Below are 23,173 nucleotides of genomic sequence, written 5' to 3'. Positions count from 1 at the left end.
TGAACCACTGTACTCAAATGAACTGATTTAAATATGTTTTTAGTACATTAATGGATCTTGCGAGAGGAAATGTCATTGCTGGCTATGGAGGCCTCACTGAGCCATCGAATTTCAACAAAAATATCTTAATTTGTGTTTCAAAGATGAACGAAGGTCGTACGGGTGTGGAACGGCATGAGGGTGAGTAATAAATGACATTATTTTCATTTTTGGGTGAACTTACCCTTTAAGTAAAAGCCAAACGTTGGCAAGTTTGGATTGCTAAATCTTGAATGACTGTCAACAGTTGAATGAATGAGTGTCACGTGCCGCTTGTTTACTTCGAACCGGAAGACACTCCCACTTTTGATGCAAGGCCTCATGGAGCGTAGGAAACTTGTGTGCTGTGTTCGAAATCGCCCCCTATACCCTCATTCACTATTCCCTACATTACTCCACTAATATAGTCCACTTGAAGGAGTGAATGAAACGAGTGAGTGAATTCAGAAACTGAGTGCACCGGAAGGGCTGCCGATTTCGCATAGTTTGTGCTGCTGTTTAATAATCTTTTGAAATGTAGCAAACTGGCAGCTCCAGTAGTAATGAATATTTATGTTGAACTAGCATGTTCAAACCTTTTAAACTATTTAATGGTTAATTAAAAAGGAATTTATACCTGTATGATAATGCTGGACCAGCGCGGTTTGGAAAATGAATGGATGATTGATTCAGCTGCGGGCGCCATCTCCTGGCAAGACGCGGGAATTCATTCAGCGCGCGACTCCCACAGTGCATTATGGGTATTCTCTTGCTGTTGAGCGCATAGACATTATAATAATGTCTATGGTAATGTCTATGGTATACGCTTTGGAGAATCGAACCGTTAAAATTCCCAGAAGACGCTGCGGGCGGTCGACATACGGAAGCCTGCAAGCTTTAAAGTTCTTGTTCTCACCTATGGTTCTCACTTATGAGATTCCCGCTACAAACTCGCATATACGTGACGGCTTGTGAAAGTAAACATTTGTCCGTTTGTTTTGCTTAATTTTAATAAAGTGATAACCTGAAGAAAGCCTGCAGTATTTTTATTGGAACATAAAAAAGAATCTTAACATTGACAAAGCATGTAACTCAAAGGCTACTCATTTTCATAAATACACGCGGTGAAATAAAAAGATAGTTTATAAGTTTATAAACTTAAATGAAAACAATGTCTATTATAATATGAAAGAAATCTTTTAATAGGTTATGACATTTGTTTGTGATGCAATGTTGTATTTATTGTGCATTATAGCCACTTATAAGATGCTGGGACGGTCAGTTGAGCAACAAGATCGCAGCACATCTCAATTCTCAAATGATGCGTTGTGTCCTTGAGTCCTTCCGAGTTCGTTCTTTCAAGGTCGCCTGGCAAGACCGGACTCCGCGAGAACGCAAGTGCGTTCTCTGCGTTCTTGGAAGTGAGAAACAGCCACAATGTCTTGCGAATAGGCCTTTATCACAAGAATCGGAAATCACGTGACGCGGGGTAAAGTTAGTTCCGCTATGCGTCTACGGCTATTAGATTGATATGCTCTTTTCTCAAATATCGCTTCTCACCTTTTCTGTTTTCCAAGTTGCTATTGTATAATCTACAAAGAAATTATTTTCTACTTGTTTGTAGCTTATACGGCCACTCAAACCGTTGCTCGAATTTACCGGCGGGTGGTTTTATTTCACCAGCTGTCATACAATATAGGCTACGCAGCTACTCATTCAGAAATTACCCCGATCGTATCACGTACGACAAACATTATTTATATAATTTATTCATTTAAAAAAATAACTCCCAATATATACTTCAATGGGGGATATAAAGTCGTGAGATAGCCTACATAATATTGTCGTGAGTTTAATACGTTTTAAAAATATATAGCATGTATTAATCTCATATGACATTACATCCCACATTCAAGCATATGTTATAACTAATCCTTATCGATTAAAATGATTAAACTAAGACATAATTTCCAACACCACACTGTAGTCTTTGCATTAATGTTGGAACAGCACAATAATACTGTGCATAATACACACTTTAAGATGATGACGACAGGAAAATATGAGTGAGAGATTACTTAATTGTTTATATCCAGAAATATCCAGGGTGCGAGCGGTCCTGTTTCATGAATCAGAAGATCAGGCTTGCGTGATAAGGGAGCTGCCAACTGATCATTTCCCCAGCACGTCGCTAAAAACACTCTATACATCCCAATGATGCATACTATCCACCCTAAATAGTACTAAATATTTCTAATGTCACATAGACTACTATTTAGGATGGATAGTATGCACGTTAAGACGCAGGCACAGTCTTTACAGCACATGGAGTGCGATAATGCACAGCCGCGCCAAACAGTCACGAAGAATTTAACCAGTTTAACCGCCATCACTTCGAATTATTTATTAAATTTAGCTCTTAATGAGAGCTCTGTAGTCTCACCAATAATTCACCAAGAACGTTCAAACATTTTCATGACATTTAATTCGTAAAAAGACTTTGATTCCCGAGCTGGTTCTGATCGAGGCTATCTATCATTGTAACTGGAAAAACTTTTACCCAGTGTGGATCATTCCGGAAGCCAAAAACCCGGTAATGTGAAATAGGCCTATTGATAGCTGTCATGCAGTAGACCAATCACAAAGGATTGGGCCATCTGACCAATCAGAGCAGTGTAAGCTCACAGAAAGGAGGGGTTTAGAGTAGGGATGGGCGATACCACTTATTTTGTTTTCGATACGATACCGATACTTTCAAGGCCAATATCGCTGATATCGATATCGATACCGATACGATACCTCTAATATGAACTTTAAGATTTTAACATTTATTCAATTATTGAATTACTAAGAGTAAAATGGGTTATGATACCCACTTAACATTATATTTGAAAGGCATTTTAACATTCAATATGCCTTAATTGCAGTTTATTAGATTATATTTTTGTTTACACATGGTTAAAAGGTTTACTTGGTAAACCATGGAAAATCTACAAATAAGCCTACTATATGCCTAGCTGAACTATGGTCACTGTAGTAATGGTTCATTTTCATAAGGGACTGCCAGTGACAGGCTGTTGCACCCATAAAATGAAACATTTGTATTCCGACAGAACATGAATGTGAACTTTAACATTCAATTTAAATAAATGTAATTGCACAAACTATGTAGGCTATTATTTAATTTTGTTTATTGTGAAATAACTAATAATAATAATATTATATTTTTCTGTCTTCTGTTAAGCATTGTTCTGGGCTGCGTTTCCCAAAAGCATCAATAGTTTCTTACGATACTAAATGCAGACCTGTTTGAATGTAGTGTCAGCAGTGAGCGAACGCTCTCTGTGATTGGTTGTGACTTGCAGCATTTGCGTGTTTAGATGAGCAGGAAAACACTTCTACTATAAATTATTCGCTAACATAGGTTATTTGTACAATTCAATGCATATTTTACGCATTAAATTTATTGTTAAATAAACAAAATAACTGGTAAAAAAACACACCTTAGTATCGATATTTTAATTTGAGTATCGATACTTTCAATACTCAACGTCAGTATCGATATATCGATACTTCATATCGATCTGCCCATCCCTAGTTTAGAGAGACTGATTCTTTGAACTGCATCTAACGATTCGGTGAAACTGCGGTGAAATTAAATGTATATTATGAGAAAACGAAAGTGTTTTTTGACCTTGCATGCATGTAAATCTGTTGTAGGAGACTCCCAAAACAATATTAGGAACATTTAAAAAGGCATAAGAGGGGCACTTTAAAATAGCCTAACTGATTGTGTTCGGCTGAAAGAAGAAAGTCATATACACCTAGGATGGCTTGAGGGTGAGTAAATTATGGGACAATTTTCTATTTTGGGTGAACTATTCCTTTAAGCACTAACGTTAAAATAACTACAGTATGCTTGACTTCATATTGACATTCTTATAGTAAACAAGCATACCAGAAAAAGTGGAACAGGGGTTGACAACTTTACAAGTTATAGGCCTATCCTGAATATGCATATGTGACCCAAAAATAACATTATGTATTTTTTTCCATGTATGTAGTCTGAGTTGCCAATTATTATATTTTAAAAGAGTTAGCGCTTTCTATGTAATTTTACTGTTAAAGCTGCTAGAGAGGCAAATTTTGTTGAAAGTATCGAGTCATCATGTGGCTTTCCATTGTACCACCATTGTTATTATCAGTACATTTTACAGTAACAAATGGATTTCAATACCTCAAATAGGTTATATTAATCTTACATTATTTAATGACATAAACAAGTAGGAGCTGTAAAATATATAAAAAAAATACCACAGCAATAAATTTGCATTTGCAAAAGCTTAATGATAATGGCTTGAAAGATGCCTTTCTACTAAATAAACAATACCACACCCTATAATGTCTCTATCTTTTCTTGTATTCTAAGATGAATAGCTCTACATTTGTTTGAAGTGATGGTAAATGTTCAATGGGGTTTTGTAAACAAATGATTTTTACTGACAGGCCCAGACCTGTAAAATAAATGTATTATCTACCTCAATGAGAAACAGACTACTACATGTGACAAAAATACTATGAGGCCTGTGCTTGCAACAATTATTCATGCAAACTAATCCACACCTATACAGTGACATTAAACATACTCTGTGTAGAGATGGATAATAAAAAAATTATTAAAATCGGGCCTGAAAAAGACTTTTAGTTTGTTTAAAAAAGAAAAGTAAGACAAGAAAAGCATGTATTCTTACCTAAAACTGAATCAGTGACTTCCAAGAGATCTAATCCAGAAAATCCATTTTCTGTGAAGGCATAAATATGTAAAACTGTTTATATACATAGCCTAATATATTATTCTTGTAAGTATAGATTAACTATGAACACAATGTCATACTGATGAGACGCTTCAAACTTATATTACTTGTGTTTGGGGTATAAATATATAATGACATCACAATACTATAACTTGAACCCCAAACATGAAGTCAATCTCAGCAGAACATGAGGCTTGAACAGTGTAACTGAGCGCCCTCTTGTGATGGCGCCACGTTTGACTAAGAAAAATGATTACTTAAACTACTACACAAAAAAAAATCTACTGCCTTTTAATTTTAACGTCTTTGTGATGTTGTAACTTTTTATATATTCGATGAAAATGAATCACCTCACCCACAAAACTCTGTGCATACTGAGGAAATCCAATATGCTTCATCCATGTGGACACATGGTCTGGGCTCCAGTCCTCGATTGAAATCATTCTTGTATTTACACTCTCGTCTTCTGCATCCTTTCTCAAAAATCCACATCACACAAGCACTGAATTTAACATACAAACACCAGACAATTCCCTAATATAACGATCTCGACTTCATACTGTACATTGAAGTTATTGGTTGGACTAAAGTGTGAATAAAATCCTATGAAAGCCCTTTCACTGGATCACTACACAGGTACAGTAAGCTCGCCTATTAATCTGATCTCCACCTTCCACTCCTGTGTTGTGATACAGTTATTGGTTAAAGAAATGGAGACACTCTCATAAATCTTTACTGACTCATTCTTCGCATGTGACATAATCTCAAAACATAATCTTACCCCAAGCTCAAAAAGAACCCCGCACTTTTAGCTCACAGCTGTTGTTGAATGACGCATACACACCGGCAGGTGAGGGCGGAGCTAAAACAACACCGTGCATCATGGGAAATGTAGTCCAGATCAAAGGCTTTCGAACTTATTCAGGAGTGGCCAAAAATGAATATTTGCTTTTAATGACACTTAAGGTGTTATTAAACAATCAAAATATGAGGAGTATGCTATATTGGGAAGAAGAATACACTAAACTTGGTTAAGGTATTAAAATGACAAAATTATTTGGCAAGAAAGGTGAACTTTAATTAAAATTAAAACACTCAGTCGTCTCCTACAAACACACCTATCGCCATCCAATGCTAGTTTGTTCAATTTTCACTGCAGAACACAGCTCCACTCTTCCATACTGCAGTCCTTATGTTCTTTGGTAAATGCAGTATTTCTTTTTTCTTTAAATGGTTTATAAATAAATGGTTTCTTTACTGGTAAACAACCTCTCAATCCAGCCTCTTGTAACCGTTGGCTTACAGTTGGATGAAATTGGAGGTTGGAGGTCTCATCCAGGTCTTTAGAAGCTGTTTTGAGGTGGTCCCACATTCAGGTGATTTTCATCCTGTCAAAATGCTCAATAGTCTTCCCTGACCAACCACAGCACTTTACATTCTGCATAGTAGTGCTCTCATGGTGCTTTGAAATAATTCTGTGGACGCTGATATTCCACACATGAGCAATATCCAAAACTGACTGACCAGATTTAGCCATTTTAACAATACCCTGCTTGGTTGCAGAGGACAGCTCCCATTTTCACTAAAACTCACAAAATAACATATAATAATACAGCTAATAATTGCCACATAGTGATTTATTGAATTATAGGCTGGGAATAAATGAGTGCAAGATTGGCATGACACATACTTCGCAGTATTTTTGGTTTACTAAAAAGAACTTTCTTATAAGGGATTTGCTATATAGTATATATGGCTTTACATGACTACACTGTATATATATGGTAAAGTATGGATATACACTTGGCGATAATATAGTTAAATTATGCTACATTAATAGTGGCTAATTAGTTATTTTGTTATTACTGGATCTCTCATAATACCATATTATAAATGTACATTGTGTGCAGACACAAAAAAAATGACTCCAGGCAAAAAAACAGTTGATATATTTTTTATTATTATCATTCTTTTTCCACGACAGGTCACCTGGGTCCAACATTAGCCCATTATAATAATTCTAGTGCGGAACATCTATCTCATAAGCTGCAGGTCTAGGATGACAAGTGCAGGAAGTGTCTACATTATTACAAGTCCTCAAAATCTGTGGGGAGGCAACAAATACCAAATATAAACTCTAGAATTACAACACACAGCAGTTTACACTGAATACACACATTTAGACTACAATGGGACACACATTAACACTTAAGCAACAATCATAACAGGAACCGTCATTACTGCTGATGTCAACCTTTCGCTCATAACGGATGGAAATATCTTGAATGAGAAACCCTTTAGGTGATTTGATAGAAGAAAAACAAATGGATGTGTAGGAGTGAACAGGGCTGTGTTTCCCAAAAGCATCGTAAGCCAAAGTAGATCGTAGAACGATTGCAACCAATGGTCTCTACGATCAACTTAGCTCACAATGCTTTTGAGAAACGCAGCCCAGGTCAGGAAGTCTAGCACAGCATACTGTTAGCGGTCCATAGAGAGTGAAGTAGTTATCTTTTGCATCCCCAATAGGTTATAGAATGCTGAACAAACGCTGAGTGAATAAGGATGACAGCTTCTTGGGAGACGAGCACCCAACCTTTGGCTGAAGAACCTCAAAGCGCTTATACATTGCTGAGGGCATCAACACCAGGCAACACTTTACCCTCGAGCAGCTCCAGACTGGCTCCACCTCCTGTGCTCACATGACTGACCTTGTCTTCTGTGTCCCACTTGGCACAGCAAGTTGCTGTGTCTCCCCCACCTGAAATTAAAAGAAACAACAATGTCAATTATTAGTCTATTATAGTGGTCGGTATAAACTTTTTGATGGCGGATGCTGATATCTTAGGCCGCATTTACATTACATGGTACAAGTGACCCAATTCAAATTTTTTCCTCCCATGTGGCACAGATCGAATATGACCCATGAACGTGTAAGCAGGAAAAAAAAAGCACATGGTTTCCGATATTCTCAGGTCGGTTTCAGGCCTCATGTGAAAATAAATCTGATATGAATCAAATACATGCATTTGCATCTGCCATGTAAGCGGATAGATCGAATATTCCCTTGACAATGCGAGTCATACGTCATCGAAAAAGCGACAGTGGTGAATGACGTCAACTCAGATAGACACCAACCGCAATCACATGAATCTTTTCAATGCCCAGGCTGCAACAAGGGCTCTCCTCATTTTTCACTGCCTTAAGTCAAGTCAAGTCACCTTTATTTATAAAGCGCTTTTAACAATGCGCTTTTAACAGACCGATGTTTTGCTGACCTTTAAAGATGGTGCAGAAAGTAAAAGCTTGTATTAACATTTCATCTGCAGCCATTTCGGCTTAAGCTTTTCCGGGTCAATATGTCTACCATAGCGTAAATGCAGATATCGGATATGGGTCACTTTTAAAAGATGATGTAAACTGGTCGTCAAAAAGAAATTGGATATAGTCAACAAATCAGAATTTGGGCATCTAGAACTGCAGTGTAAATGTGGCCTTAGAGAACAGGGTGGCAGGTGGCTGATATAGGCCTATATGATATCACACTACTTAATTTAAAGAAAGAAAAAAAAACATGCATTTAAATGTACATTCATTTTACATAATATTGATAAAGTAATAATAAATAATAATCAAAAATCATAAAATAAATAAAGTTATAAATAAAGAAGTTGTTTTAAAAACATGAACACTAATTTTAAATACAAGACAAATAATTATGACATGATTATGATAGCAGCAAACTGGATGTAGCGCAACATAGTTTGGATGTAAAGTTGCTTGCTTGTCCAAGAAGACAGCTGGATTTGCCGAAGTTTGCGAGATTCGTGGCATTAAATGTTTGTTATATATTCTTGTAGCATATTTGCTGAATGCAGACAGTATATGAAAAAAGTATTATAGCATTTTCCTTTCAGTTATTAGAAAGAGCTGTTATACAAAGACAGTTCAGTTATTTATAGGGAGTGACAACCACATTCTACAACCAAACTCACACCCATAAATTTTCAGGACTCAACCACATTCTCAGAAAAGCAGAGCTATGTGAACGGAACCTGACTGGACAACTAGTCTGCCATGTCATACAGTGCGAGAGAGCCGCTCTTCGCTGCACAAACATGTGCGGGTTTTCATGTTTGGTTTCTGTAACTTACAGCAATGGAGATAGGAGCTGTGTGTGATCTGAAGGTTTTACATCATCACTGTTCTCCATTGGAGCTGCTCCCGTCAGTTTTGTGTTTTACACACGACGCAAACGCTCTGATCTCCACCCACATATATTCAAAAACGTATTACCGGTTAATGAAGATTTGAAGGATGAATTCGCAGCTCGACTGAACTCTTGTTATGTCAAAAGTGATAAGACTTAAGTTTTATAGACATCGCCATCTTTGATATTACTTTGGTCACTTGTTGCTTATGTTACTGAGAAGAGAATACAGGCTTGACTCCCATTGCACACAGTGCAGACATTATTCAAGATGCTACTGTAAGTTGCTGTTTGAATGGGACAATTCGAGACTCACAACTAAGTGATAACTAAATGTGGTTGTCAATCCAAAAAATTAACAGTGTGAACATAGCATTATTAATTACCCAAACAAAGAAACTTATCGGCCAATGGTGATAATTAAAAATAGCCAAATATCTTCCAATAATAATCGGCCTAGACAATATATCGGTCAACCACTAGTCTATTAGATGTGTGACATTAAATGTATTCCAGGCAAGAGCCAGCCACTTGAATGAAAAATGAAATTAAATGAAATTCTCACCAATAATGGTGATGCAGCCATTTTTGGTTGCTTCCACAACTTTATCCATCAAGTTTTTGGTTCCACAAGAAAAGTTGTCCCACTCGAACACACCAACAGGTCCATTCCACACAATCTGCTTGGCTCTGGCTACAGCCTCTGCATAGAGCTTTGAGCTCTCAGGACCACAGTCCAGACCCTGGATGGAAGGATAACCAGATCAGTTTCTTTTGAAAATTGTTTCTAGCTCACTTACAGGAAAAGGAGAAGATCTTACAGCTCTAAACAATCTAACATGTGTCTGCCTTACCATCCAGCCAGCTGGAATACCATCTGCTACTGATGCGGTCCCTGTTGCCGCCTTCTCGTCAAACTTGTCTGCAGTGACGAAGTCAACAGGAAGTGAGATCTTAACACCATTCTTTTCTGCTTTAGCCATGAGGTCTTTCACAATTTTGGCACCCTCTTCATCATACAAGGAAGTGCCGATCTAAGCAAAACAAGAGAATATATTTTAAAATTTCAGGGGGGAATTCCAGAAATCAGGTTATGCGACATAACAGATAAGTTTATGGATAAGTAAACGATTAACCTCAACTTTCAGTTCCAAAAATTGAGGTAACTTTCAGGGCATTCAAGTAACCATTGAAACTTATAATCTGGAGTGGTGATTTTGATACATCTTACAATGAAATAATACTGATACATTTGATAAAACAAAAACAAGACAAACAAAAATAACACAGTTGGGCACTTTGGTTTGCAGCGTGAATGAAGCTTCAGGTCACTCACCTCCATGTTCTTGAGAACCTTGAGGAAGGTAAAGGCCATTCCTCCACCAATGATCATCTCATTCACCTTGTCCAACATGTTGTTGATCAGCTGAATCTTATCTTTGACCTTGGCCCTGTCCGATCAAAGCAACAATCAATCAAACAAAGTCTTTTCAGTAAAATGTTCATTTGCAAAATTAAATCTTACTGGGATGAAAATGAGAACCCTTTGCCTCTGACAAATTGCAGGAAGTGCCCTACAACTGTCTAATTATGAGAGAAAAGCTTAAGGCTATTGTGCATTGCAACACAGCTTATCAATGGGCCACTTCCCTTAGTGAACTTTGTTATTTGGGACAAACTCCAGACATGAACTGCTTCAGTCACCACTGCAAATGAGTGATGACCAATGAATGTGCAGGGGTGGATGCTTTCAGGGGGGGGAAAAATGTAAGTACATAATGTGTGTGTAAGTTGTGCAATGGCCTGACTTTTACAAGTCATTTGCATTGAACCATCCATTTCCACAAGAACACTTTGTAGTAATTATTGCTTTATTTGCTATCATTGCATCCTGCACAGTTGCATCACAAAGGCTTCACCATTTCACCAACAGGATATAAAACTATGAAAAGAAATCTACAAATGTTTAAATAAATGCAATTCTTTCTACAGCCAGATATGAGAGGCTTAAAGAACTGTAGAACAACAAGGACACTGTCACACATCCTGCTGTTGCATAAGAGGATAAACTCAACTATTCCTGGACTGTCACTGATGCTTTCTAAATGGTTCTTCAATGGAGAGAAGACAGATGTATCATAAAAAAGCCTCTCACAAGTACAGCCCAATATTCTTTCATTCATTTCGGTTGGTGAACTCTGTAAAAGCCTTTGCTTTGATCATGAACAAGATCTTGAAGGACCAAAGCAACGTCTTTCAATGTTTTTAATCACTAAACCTGACTAAAATTTATCCTCTTTAAGCAAGACAGTATTTAGGACTAAAATGATAAGCTATCAGAGTACTCTGTCAATAAAACTCACCCCCCGAGAATGGCCAGGAAAGGCCTCTGTGGTTTCTCGAGGGCCATGGCAAAGTAGTCCAGCTCCTTCTTCATCAGAAAACCAGCTGCCTTCTGAGGGAGATTCACTCCAACCATGGAGCTAGAGTGAGACATTAGACATTAGGCTTGAAAACCAAGGAAAAATATAATTTATGTCATCTTGACATTTTGCAGACTAAACTCAATGTGAATTTTTATTTTTCTATCACTGTTTTGTGTAATAGAGTACCTATGAGCTCTGTGCGCAGTTCCAAAGGCATCATTGACGTAAACATCACCCAGCTTGGACAGTGAGGCTCGGAAAGAATCGATTTCCGCCTGACTTGCTTTGGTCTGAAAAGATGAGTAAAAAACATTTATAAGTTAAAAGATGCCACCTGAAAAATAAAAATCACATTAAAAGGTGCAGTGTGTAATACTGAAGCTTTTATAAGAGCCACCTACCGTCAGAGAGTGAATTATTTTCATTCAGTCAGTCTGCCATTTTTTTCTGCATTGACCTTAACTGTCAAATCGCAAACGGAAATCAGACCGAATTTTTTGTGCTGCACATTCATGTTGTTTGCGATGTAGACATTAAACGGTTCACCTTAAAAGGTGCTGTATGTAGTTTTTTTTGACTGTATTAAAGCCCATAAATACCATGAAGCTGCACTGAAACCGCAATTTGGATCTTCAACCTGTTGTACCCTGGTGAAGTCCACTATATGGAGAAAAATCCTGTGTTTTCCTCAAAAACCTTAATTTCTTTTCGAATGAAGAAAGAAAGACATAAACATCTTGGATGACATGAGGGGTGAGTAAATTATCAGGAAATTTTAATTCTGAAGTGAACTAATCCTTTAAAATGCCTCTGGAGCTTTTTAGATGGAAGGTGAGGCTTTTTATGTCGGGTAGAATGTCGATGTCGATCTCTGACCTAGTTTGTTTGCTGGCTTCCGTGGCTACAATATGCTGTGTTTCCCCCCCTCCCCCAAAACTGAAACCCAGGGTGTCTAAATACTACTGGGTAAATTGGCAGTGGGCAGAATCACAATCACACATTCTGACACAAAAAGCACATTTCAAAGTAGAATAACTGGCTGTATCATTGTTTTTCAGAGAAACAAGTACGTGAATTTATGTTTCCTGAATCTCTGCAAAAATATTATGGTATTTTTGAGCTTTAGTACAGTCAAAAAAAAAAAAAAAACTACATACAGCACCTTTAAAGGTGAACCGTTTAATTTCTGCATTGCAAACAACACGAACGTGAAGCACGAAAATTTAGTCTGATTTCCGTCTGCGATTTGACAGTTAAGGTCAATGCAGAAAAAAACAGAAGACGGACTGAATGAAAATGATAATTCACTCTCTGACAGTAGGTGGCACTTATTAAAAGGGAAGAAATACCTTGGTTACCCCAGTGCGCAAAGCAGCACTGAAGTCAAACTGTATTTTATAGGTTTTAAAACTTCCAAAATCTGTTTAGATTTTGTACAAATACAAGAGAGCAGGTTACAGATTCTTTCTCCGCAATTCACTGTCGCTTATTAATAGTCTGTTCGTAAGCGCCACCAAGTCCTAGCTTTATGTAACAACAGTACCTTTGTGCACATGACCAAAAGCGCAAATCTTATTGGTTGACCAGTTTGTGTGACAAAAGACATTTAGAACGTAAACATAAAAAACATAAAAATTTTTGCATCAACAGTATGCGAATGTTTGTGATGGTCTGATCAAACCCATTAACAACTGTTCATTTAAATGAAATGTTTACTCGCACCAAATAATTGTCTTTGTGTGAACAGCCTTTAGTCCAGTTTCCCCCTGGCAAACTGATTTATTGTTATTTTATTTTGTCATCATTATTTTGTTTTAAACAGATAAAAATGGCCCTTATTAACCTTGGTTGACACAAATGGTACACTTGCAGTTGTGTTTGCATAGTAAACTGGAGAAAGTATTTTAAACCCAGTTACAGTAGGACCCCTGGATCAAGACTAACCTACATCATGTAGTTATGATCACATTACTGCTATCCACATGCACTCAAAGTTCATGACTTCTGAACTACTGTGATGAAAGGTTACACAGGTGCCCAGAAAATGCCAAGCTGCAGTTCACTGCTGATGCTTGCCAGCAAAGAACATGGCAGTTTCCCTGTTTCGTTCTTTGGTCTCTACTCATCCCCCTCTCTTTCTCTTCTCCCCTTCCCTGCATGCATTCCAGCCAGGGCTCCGAAGACCAGAAAAGCCACATGATCACACATGACCTTCCTACAAATGTCAATAGGTCAGCTGCGTACTGTATCTCTGCATGCACACACACAGCCACAGCCTTTAACAGTAGCAGCTTTGTAGATAATCTCTGTCACAATTAAAGCCAATTATTAGCTCTTGAGCCAAAACTGAATGATTTGTGAAACCACGCTTATTATAGAGGGATTCCCTTACCATATAGTCGATTTTGAATATATGTAGTTATTTTAATAGTAGAGCTAATGCAAGGACTAGAAATCAATTTTTCTTTTGCTGAAACATCCTCGTCATCGTGGAGAGCGCAGCTCATGGTTGCATAGCAACGACAGACGCCACAGGAGCGAAAGCGCTTTGGAAAGAAGAAGAAAGAGTCGGGACCGCTTATGTGGCGCAATATGTGAATGGCCCCTTAGAACTGCGACTTTTTCTTTGCATATCAGACAGGTAGCAACTAGAGAATAATAATAATAATAATAATAATAATAATAATTTAGCGGGCCAGATTATGTTTTATTTTTGAGATCAGTTGCGGGCCGGGTGGAGGGCAGGGGTGTAAATGACCTGCGGGCTGGCAGTTTGAGACCGCTGCAGTAAACACTGTTGTCGCCACCTACTGGTGTTAACGATGTAATGATACAATCGTTATTTGAAGTGCCATGTTATTTTTAAAAGGTGATTTGCTCTATTTTGATCGCTACTGCAGACATCAGTGTTTATATCTGAACTATTATCCCAGTACATCTGTAATCATTTGAATTATTGACAGAAGACAGAAATAACGATACTGTGTGGATAAAAAGACTGTTAAGCTATTTCATTCCTTGTCATGCAAGCTACCTCGGCTATATTCATGGCGAGAACGAGTTTTTTTTTTTTTTTAATAAAGGAAAAAAAAAAAAAATTAAATTTGATTTTTAAATTTGATCTTAGATAAAAATTCTAAAACTAAATCAGGCCTTGTGTCATTAAAATCTTTTCATAGAAGTCAACAGAAAAATAAAGAGTTCTAACAGATTTCAAACTAACACAATCTATCAAAATATGCTTCAATGATAATGGATTCTGGCACAAAGGACATAAAGGAGGATCTTCACCCATTAACAGAAACATATGGGTTAGCCTGGAGTGCTGTTTCATACCTAAACATGACAACTGCTCTCTCTGGCTCAGCGGCAGCGCAGATTTTAATGTTCCAGTGTGATTTTGTCAAAAGCTTAATAGACACAGGAGAATCGCTGTCATTTAGGAATAAGATCGCGTGGGTGTTTGAATTGAGATCATGATCGTTTAACGATTAATCATGCAGCTCTACCGTCAGTCTGAAGGTCTGGCTACATGAGACTACCTGTAAGATGACCAAGCACTTTTTACCTGCAGAGCCACTGACATACAAAGCACTGACCTTGTTCCCCGATGCATCTTTGCCCTTGCCCTCCTCGGCCAGATGGAAACGCAGATTCTCCAGCAGAATCACAGAACCTGCAGGTGGGTCTACACAGGCTTTCTCCACATCTGGACCCACACAGTCCTTCAGGAACTGAACATCTCTTCAGAGGCAAATTAAACAGCAAGGTTGGTGGTCAAAGCACTAAGCTGGATAAGTATGCATTGCTATTAAGATGTCAGCTTGAGAATGCTTTTCTACCATACGTTTATAATGTTTACGCAATAAAACTGTACATCACTGCAGTTAAACAGATTTAGCTTGAAGGTTTATACTATTATCTCTAACTGATGGTGTAATATGTGTAGGTTAAAAAGTTTATATTGCTCTCCTACTTTCCCAGCAGGCTCTTGAGTTCTGCAGCCACAGGCTCCAGAGAGTACTTGTCTGGCATGGGGACTCCATCAGGACGGCCCAAGTGGCTCATCAGGACTACAGCTTTGGCCCCATTATCTAAGCAGTGCTGAATTGATGGGACTGCAGCCTTGATTCTGATGAGAGCATATATAATATTAGTTACAAATACTGTAGCACAAGGCCAACATGTCTTTTTCACGGTCAGGTCTATATACAATATATCATAAAAAAAAAAATATATATATATATATATATATATATATATATATATACACACATCTCAAATTGGTATTTTTGTCTCATATGGTTGCTCAAACTAAACATGCATTTAAAATACTGTTGACATTTTATGAACTAACATTTACTGAGTAGTAAAATCTTAATATTTTCTTTAATATTTTGCAAGACATGAATAAATGAATGATTATATACAACAAAATTTATAAACAACAAAGCTGTGGGTCGATTTTCATGGTAAAAACATTGCAATTGAATGTAACAGTATTGGTTTATCAGCAATATCCATCTCACCTCTGGTTATTTGTTATTGTCTTGTCTTTCATAGGGACATTGAAGTCTACCCTATTGGAGAGAGGGGGAAAAAAAAATGGATCTATTACTAAATTTGCTGCATAAAATGCTATGGTTTAATGGAATTATTGAAATGATCATTGATTATTTGTAAAATAAATAGGTTCCAAAAATGTTCCAAAAGCGATATATGAAAATTATCCCCATATCTGTGCTAATTAAATGCCCTTTAGGGCAGGGGTTTTATAAGTAAATAATATAGCATATTACTCCATTTACAGAATTTGACGATACCATTTTATTCTGTTTTCTAAAGACTGTAATCATGAGCTAATCATCTCTAGAAATTTCTTGTGTATTTATGAAATTCTAACATTTCTAAATGTATTAATAAAAATACCTATTACAAAAGACTATTTTAATAAAAATAAGGATTGTACAGTAATATCCATGAACAACTAAACCTAGTATATACTATAGGACTACACACACTTCTGCACGTTCACACGGTTTCCATGTCCATGACTACAATGAATTATGTAACACTGTAAAGCCCCCTCCAGTAGTCAGATGCATTCAGGGTAGAGAACAGTGAATGCTGTCGATCCTGCTGTACTATAATATTTTTAATATAATATATGACAATATTAAAGCAGCTGAAGTTTGGATCCTGACAGAGGATGTTGGAAGACCACGTGCAGTTGCAACTGCTAAAATATAGACTGACTCATCGTGACGCATTCAAAATTGCTATCAATAACTTATTCAGAAAGTGCTATATCATCATTTGGATATTTATGTAAAGCTGAAAAATGTTAAATAAAGCGGCAGACAGTGGGCAGGGCAGGTTTGTCTGCCAGTGTGGACCAGAGGCTGTTTGTTGGCAGGCCTTCTGACTGTGTGTGTGTTCACAATACCAAAGTTAATTTATGTAATAGCTGCTGAGAATATGTGGACGTCGTTTAGCGGAATAAAGTAAAAACAATCTTCACTTATGTACATAAAAAAACAAAACAATTACCTGGCATGTGTGAGTGACACGAGTATAACGAACGAGTAAGAACACACCACTAAATGAATGTACATACTAGTATAAACCCGCCAGCACACGTTCAAAAGACCTTATAAAACACTATGCAATGTGAAAACGTTCCGGTTGTCGGTATGATACAAAAATAAAGTGAATAGGCTCCCTGACCATTTGACATTTGTAGCTGGGTGGTGTCATTTCACCAAGGCATTTTACAGCCTCTATGGAAAATAATGGTGTCAGATGTTTAAAGATCTACCTTTATTTTAAAACAACGGAGTTATGGCTTATATTAAAGGATACGCACGCGCTTTTGGTGTATCTGCCATCTTGCACGTATCGGGAATCTCTAAAACGTGACGGGTGACAGATACACTTCCGGTTATCAATGATTGAACTTGCATGGCGTTCATTCGCATAACCTTAAGCGATGCCAAAAAATTAAAGCTTAAAATTCAAGTAAAAAAAAGAAAAGAAAGCATAGCCAATAAATGAATATCACGAGCATGTTAATACACCGTTAGTGAGCAATATAACGGAATGTGCCGGTGATTCACACTTACCTCATGATCACGCGTTTTCCTTTCACATCCACCTTGTCCAAAGTGAGTTTGTTTGACAGAGACATTTTGGCTGTAGATTTGCAGAAAAAAACTCTCCTTTACTGGTGTGGTGTGGTGTGGTGAGGTGCAGTGCTGCTGGGTAAGTTCCCGAATGAGAGTGACCTTAGCTTGATGCTGATGCACATAGTGTGGGCGGGTCTAAATTCAGCGCTCATTGGATAAACTTGCTGTCAAGCAATATGCCTAACTGAGGACATAGGACCAAGTTGACACAACGTGCTGCAATAATGCTGCCCCCTATCTAGAGACCCTACCCTCTTGAATTAAAGCAAGACACCACAGGTTAATAGGATAAAAAATTTAACTAATAGATATCACCATACTTCAGTACAATTCAGTTTTGTATTACACGTTTTCTGAAATTTATGTAAATTAGGTATTATCTAATTGAAAATGCACTAATTTGGTTAATTCAAGGTTTTTACAGAGGTGATTTTGGATCTCCTTTTGTAAATCCATAAAATAGAAATACTGTTAACAGCCAGGAAAAAATATTTAATGTTTTTTTTTTTTAGAATAAAACGTTATATAGATCAGGAATACATGATAAAATCCCTCTGCAAAACACTTCAGAATATAGACGGGAATAAAACTGTAGTTGTGTATGAAAGCAGTTTTCTGGCAGTGCAGCAGAAAAAATACCTGTAAAGAAAGATACATTGTGATTGAAATCTATGTTTTAGATTTTTTTTCCACTAGCCTGAAAGACAAATTATGGAATCAAAATTGCCCCAAATCTTAAAATTGACCAGTGCATTAAAAAAAAAAAAAAAAATTAGTAAAACACATTACACTTTAAAAAATATCAGACCTGTAATTGGAGTTGTCACTCCATGGACAGTATAGTTTTATCCTAAATACAAAAAATTGACCATTCATTTGATGGTATTGTATTCATTTGATGTAATTTTTACATTACATCAAGGTAATGTAAAATCTGACAAACCCTTTAATAACACAGGTATGTAGACAAAGTAAACAAGATGACAAATATTGAGATTGATACTTTAATTTATTACATTTTTTACAGACATTTCAAGAAAGCAAGAAGACTGGATTAAGTGAAAATTGTCTCCATCTGCAAAATGGAAAAGTTCAGAATGTCATTCAGAATCCCCGAGTATTCGGTCCACTATGGGAAATGCATTCATCACTCCTTCCATTCCTTGGGCTGCACCTTGCCTACAGGTGACAAGTTCCATGTGATGCCTGTTGATGTGATCACCTGCGAAGAAACAAAATCACATATAAAACATTGAAAAAAGACAATTAGAAGATTTGTGTTTGCAGTTACTTACATATGCCCAAACAGCTGTGCAAAATGTGGCTCCAGCAATCAGCAGAGGGGCACCATATTTTGCATGAAATTCAGGGGACAGACCAGACATTTGTCGCACAGCCACCTGACGGGCACTTTGACCTAATATAAAGAAAAAGAAAAAAACTAGATTAAAGTTTACACATCATTTAACACACTATTCATTGCCTTGATGAAGATGATTCAAAACTTTGAGTCGCTGAATTTATGAAAGACATTTATCATACAAAACCATTGACCTTATTGTAATCATATACGCAAGTGCAAGCTTGCAGGTAATAGACACACCACTTCGAGGACACATTTTCAGTTTGAATCGTAAGAAACATTCAATAGAAACATTTTGGAATGAAAACAAATTGTTAGTAACATTTACAACAATATTTTGAGAATCAATAAGAGAGACATATATTTTAAACATATGGCAAATACATGAAAATATAAACATATCTTTATATGGTAAGGTGACAATATTTTAAATTATTTGCAGAAACGTATACACTGACTGGCGAACTACGAATGTATTCCATCAAAACTAGCTTTAGCACACTAGAAAGTAACATCAGTTTATTGACCAACACTGCAACAGACGCTCTTTACTAAATCGTGAAATAAAACAGCCAGTCCTCGAATGAGATGTTTAACTTACCGCTGAGGTTCAGGGCAGCCTTGGCAAAGCGATACATGATTATTTCTCGGGACAACCGACTGCGCGTGCTAATACCCTTGAACTGAATGGCAGAAACAAAATGGTAGAGCGGAAATAAACGCGCAGGACTTGTGCGCATGCGCGCGAGGTGATGGCGAAAGACAGTATGCGGAAGAATTCGTAACGTAACATAACGTAAAATTAAATGTTAAACTAAAGTAAACTCTGATAGCTTAAAGTGATGTTGTTTGTTGTTAACATATACGGAGTTATACTAAGAATATTTATTTTGAAATATTTACATATTTTCTTCTGAATATAATAAGGAACCTCCTTTGCTGTTTTACCTTAGTTAAACAGTTAACAGGTTGTGCAGCGTTACCTTGGCATTATGCTTATACACTTTTTGGATCACATAAATACAAAGCGATGTTAATACGAGTTTCTCGATATTAATCTTCAGTTGTGTCAGGATGGCCGAGTGGTCTAAGGCGCCAGACTCAAGGATTGTTCCCTTCCGATTAAACGGGTATTCTGGTCTCCGAATGGAGGCGTGGGTTCGAATCCCACTTCTGACATCGACCTTTTTATTTTCGATCTAGAAATAATATTGTCACTCTATATCTTATATGCAAGAAACAAGCATGTCCTGTAACCATTTGTTTTACAATATTGTGTGACAATTTCACATATTCCCAAAATTAGAGGGATATGTCTCCCCTGTTCCCACACCTCAATTTGTTCCAACTTATTATGAAAAAAAAATGTTTGCATATATGTTTTAACTTTTGTATCATATTTGATACATTAGGCTCTTATGGCCCATATAATGACATAGTGAGAATATGCAGCTCATACTTAAGTAGAAAAAAAATATTTTACGCAGAGGCTCAAACTGAGCAAAAATTTAAATCAATTTGTTTTTTATAAACCAATGAGATCTTTATAACAGCATAACAGACTTCATACATAAAATACTCATAAATATCAGTTGTCACTCTATACCTCCCAATAACATCTTAGTAAGATGATTTTTATTAAATGCTTAGTATTATGAAAGGTCTATAGTTTTTATTGCGTGGGGCAAAACATAATGCAGTGCAACAGAATGATGATTGAGAGAACTACAAATAAACGTTCCTCAAAATCCTGCTGTCAAATTTGTTATTTAAATTTTAACGTGATTTTCCTAAAAAAAAAAGTATATAAAAAAAGTAAACAAAGTTGCTTCAGTCCAGTAAATGTTCATCTTGAAACATTAATAACAAAAAATTATTCTTACATTTTTTATCAAAGTTTTCACAGCAAAAAACCAATACCACCTGAAGGCGGATGTTTTTAGAATTATACTTAAAGGCATTTTACTTGGCAAAAAAAAGTATAAACTATCAATCCGTTGACTGAAGGCATGTAGTAGATTGTGTGCAACAGGTTTTTCAGCAAAGGTTTGATCATGTTGATAATTAGGCCTTAGAAATTCATGTATTAAATATGATACAGTAGGTTTTATAGAGTTAAATTGCTACAGGAACAGTTCAGCTGGAGCTGTTTAAATGCTTTGTTCAATGACACATATCAGGCAAACATCACCGGTAATTAGCAACATTCATATATACTTTGAACCAACATAGAGCTCTAAAAAAATAATTCAATAATGCACAATGGTAATACATCATATTATTTAATAATGAATATTATGAACAGAAAAGGTGTTTTGCAAATACTTGTCTTTGTAAATCATAATCTCTTAGAATGTTGCGTGAACCTAATCTACAAATGTCTTGAGCAGATGATAAGACTAGCATGTGAGGAGTTTGCTTGAAAACCCTATTTAGTATGGGTCTAGTCTTAATCTGTATCAAGGAAACTGATCTGACACATACCCCTGAATGAGATTTCCACTGTCTTTTAATATAATGCTCATTTAAAAGTATTCTAGTGTGTCTTCATGTTTATATATGCATTTGGTTTAAATGTTCTCTGGTTAGATAAAAATCTAGTGAGAAATTGTGTCCCATATTTACAGCAACCATATATTCCTGAAGAATATATTTACCCCCAAGAATTCTTCAAAAGACATGATTATGAGTCACAGTTGCTGTAGATATAACATATGTTACATTAGTTTTAGGAATACAGAGATATGAAATTATTTATAAACATATGACATACTAATTAAAGTCACATAAAATGACATAGAGGTTCAGACAAAAAGGCAAGTTTGACTGCAACAAATCTAAGTCATTTAAGCACAGATAGAAGAGCTAGGTTTGGATCCATGTTCTAATCCTTCTTTTTGTCCTTGACTTCCTCGTCATCTGTGTACTCTGTTGGTTCTTCTCCAGGTTTAAGAAGCTTCCCAATGTAATCATATTTCTCTGCGGAGGAACATGAGCTTTTACTCAACATTTAGCAATCCAAGCTCATTGCAACATCTCCAAAGAGCACAACTGTAAAATCAGGGGGAGGAACAAAAAAGGTGCCCTTCAACTCACGTGTGAACTGGGTCTCCCACTCGCTCAGGCTCTCCTGCTGCATAGCATTGAGATCTGAAAGATCATCATGAGTTTCTTTCAAGGCCTCCTTCTCCAAACAGAACGTGGCCAGTCCTCTGGATGCATCCTTGCCCGCGAAGACTCCGTAAGGGCCCTCTAAAAGTGAACAAATTCACAAATATATCAGAATCTCATGTTTGTTGCAAAACATGTAGGATCTATTTTCTTAAATGAAGCACCATTCTGTGCTCAGTGGGAATGTTAAGTATCTAGTCAACCTTTATCCAAGTTTAGTTAATTATTCACTGATGACCAATAGCTTTTGGCATTGCAAAAGTGTACACCAAAAATACAAAAACGCAGAAAATACTGCTGGCGTCTCATTATCAGAAGAACAACAACGTAAACATAAGTACACTTTAACAGGGTTGCGTGACATCTCTATTATCCTGAATTTTCAGTAGGTTAGGGGTTATGACTTTGCATTTGTACCTTGTTTAAAAAGTGCGACAAAGGGGCGTGTCTGAAATTAAATCAATGCGTTTTTAATAGGTCGTTTTTCAAATAAAAAAAAAGCATATGCAAACATAATTCAAGAAACCACGTAATTGTTATGGAGCAAAATCAGCTAAAATAAGTTTGTAAGATAAGTAAGACCTGCAATTGAATTTGTGACATTCGAGTGTTACCTGGTCCGTAGAATTTCTTCCCTCTTGTAACATCAAACACTTTCCCGTTAACAGCCATGAGGATTCTTGGGTTTTTCAGTCCATCGTACTCTTGCAGTTCTGCTAAAGTGAAATCTCTTTTCTTTAGTTTAGGCAATGGCTCCTCAACCGGGCCAAAGTCTGCAGGCTTGTCTCCACGGACGATTTTGTACAAAAGGAACAAACAAAGACATAGCAAGCTAATGTTCAGAGGCGAAGTGAAAATTTCCTGAAGAATTCCAGAAGTTTGCTCAACATTTTCTTCAGCCATTTCGTTTCTGATATTGTGCGTGAGAGAACATCGAGAGACTCATCGACGACTACAGCAGCGCACCAATCACAGAAGCCAAAAAC

The 23,173-nt window shown here is 36.8% G+C and overlaps 3 protein-coding genes and 1 non-coding gene across 5 annotated transcripts in view; 1 reads left to right on the top strand and 3 right to left on the bottom strand.

The window, feature by feature from the left end:
- Window positions 1–5,660, bottom strand: part of amot (angiomotin) — a 78,464-nt gene extending 72,804 nt beyond the window's left edge. Inside the window, exons 1-3 of one of the 2 annotated variants that reach the window (XM_051877595.1) lie at window positions 5,614–5,660; window positions 5,188–5,305; window positions 4,770–4,820 (exon numbers count right to left, since the gene is read on the bottom strand). In XM_051877595.1, the coding sequence (XP_051733555.1) occupies window positions 4,770–4,820; window positions 5,188–5,275 (139 nt within the window). In that variant the 5' untranslated portion in view covers window positions 5,276–5,305; window positions 5,614–5,660. The remainder of the gene's footprint in view (window positions 1–4,769; window positions 4,821–5,187; window positions 5,306–5,613) is intronic. The other variant, XM_051877596.1, reaches the window with a different exon arrangement.
- Window positions 5,661–6,770: 1,110 nt separating this feature from the next.
- pgk1 (phosphoglycerate kinase 1) lies at window positions 6,771–17,785 on the bottom strand. Its single transcript, XM_051877604.1, has 10 exons — window positions 17,591–17,785; window positions 15,998–16,048; window positions 15,445–15,600; window positions 15,068–15,212; window positions 11,655–11,758; window positions 11,406–11,525; window positions 10,379–10,493; window positions 9,897–10,076; window positions 9,608–9,785; window positions 6,771–7,593 (listed from the first exon to the last, which is right to left on the bottom strand). Exons 1-10 carry the CDS (start codon window positions 17,653–17,655, stop codon window positions 7,454–7,456), a joined length of 1,254 nt encoding a protein of 417 aa, XP_051733564.1. The 5' UTR covers window positions 17,656–17,785; the 3' UTR covers window positions 6,771–7,453.
- Window positions 17,786–20,084: 2,299 nt separating this feature from the next.
- trnal-caa (transfer RNA leucine (anticodon CAA)) lies at window positions 20,085–20,195 on the top strand. The gene is made up of 2 exons: window positions 20,085–20,122; window positions 20,150–20,195. It is a non-coding gene; the product is annotated as a tRNA-Leu (tRNA).
- A 1,087-nt stretch (window positions 20,196–21,282) lies between these two features.
- Window positions 21,283–23,150, bottom strand: pgrmc1 (progesterone receptor membrane component 1). Its single transcript, XM_051877610.1, has 3 exons — window positions 22,802–23,150; window positions 22,113–22,268; window positions 21,283–21,995 (listed from the first exon to the last, which is right to left on the bottom strand). The coding sequence occupies exons 1-3, from the start codon at window positions 23,088–23,090 to the stop codon at window positions 21,901–21,903; spliced, it is 540 nt and encodes a 179-aa protein (XP_051733570.1). The 5' UTR covers window positions 23,091–23,150; the 3' UTR covers window positions 21,283–21,900.
- Window positions 23,151–23,173: the final 23 nt, after the last annotated feature.

This window comes from Ctenopharyngodon idella, chromosome 21 (genome assembly GCF_019924925.1).
Source record: "Ctenopharyngodon idella isolate HZGC_01 chromosome 21, HZGC01, whole genome shotgun sequence".
Lineage (NCBI taxonomy): Eukaryota > Metazoa > Chordata > Actinopteri > Cypriniformes > Xenocyprididae > Ctenopharyngodon > Ctenopharyngodon idella.
This window is presented reverse-complemented; position numbering and strand designations above follow the sequence as displayed.

Coding starts and splice junctions, on each gene's coding strand:
- pgrmc1 (XM_051877610.1), bottom strand. CDS start 23,090: ATGGCTGAAGAAAATGTTGAGCAAACTTCTGGAATTCTTCAGGAAATT. Junction 22,269..22,801: donor GAAGAAATTCTACGGACCAG/GTAACACTCGAA, acceptor GTTCACTTTTAG/AGGGCCCTTACGGAGTCTTC. Junction 21,996..22,112: donor GTGGGAGACCCAGTTCACAC/GTGAGTTGAAGG, acceptor GTTCCTCCGCAG/AGAAATATGATTACATTGGG.
- pgk1 (XM_051877604.1), bottom strand. CDS start 17,655: ATGTCTCTGTCAAACAAACTCACTTTGGACAAGGTGGATGTGAAAGGA. Junction 11,759..15,067: donor AAGATGCATCGGGGAACAAG/GTCAGTGCTTTG, acceptor TCATCTTTTCAG/ACCAAAGCAAGTCAGGCGGA. Junction 11,526..11,654: donor ACTGCGCACAGAGCTCATAG/GTACTCTATTAC, acceptor GTCTCACTCTAG/CTCCATGGTTGGAGTGAATC.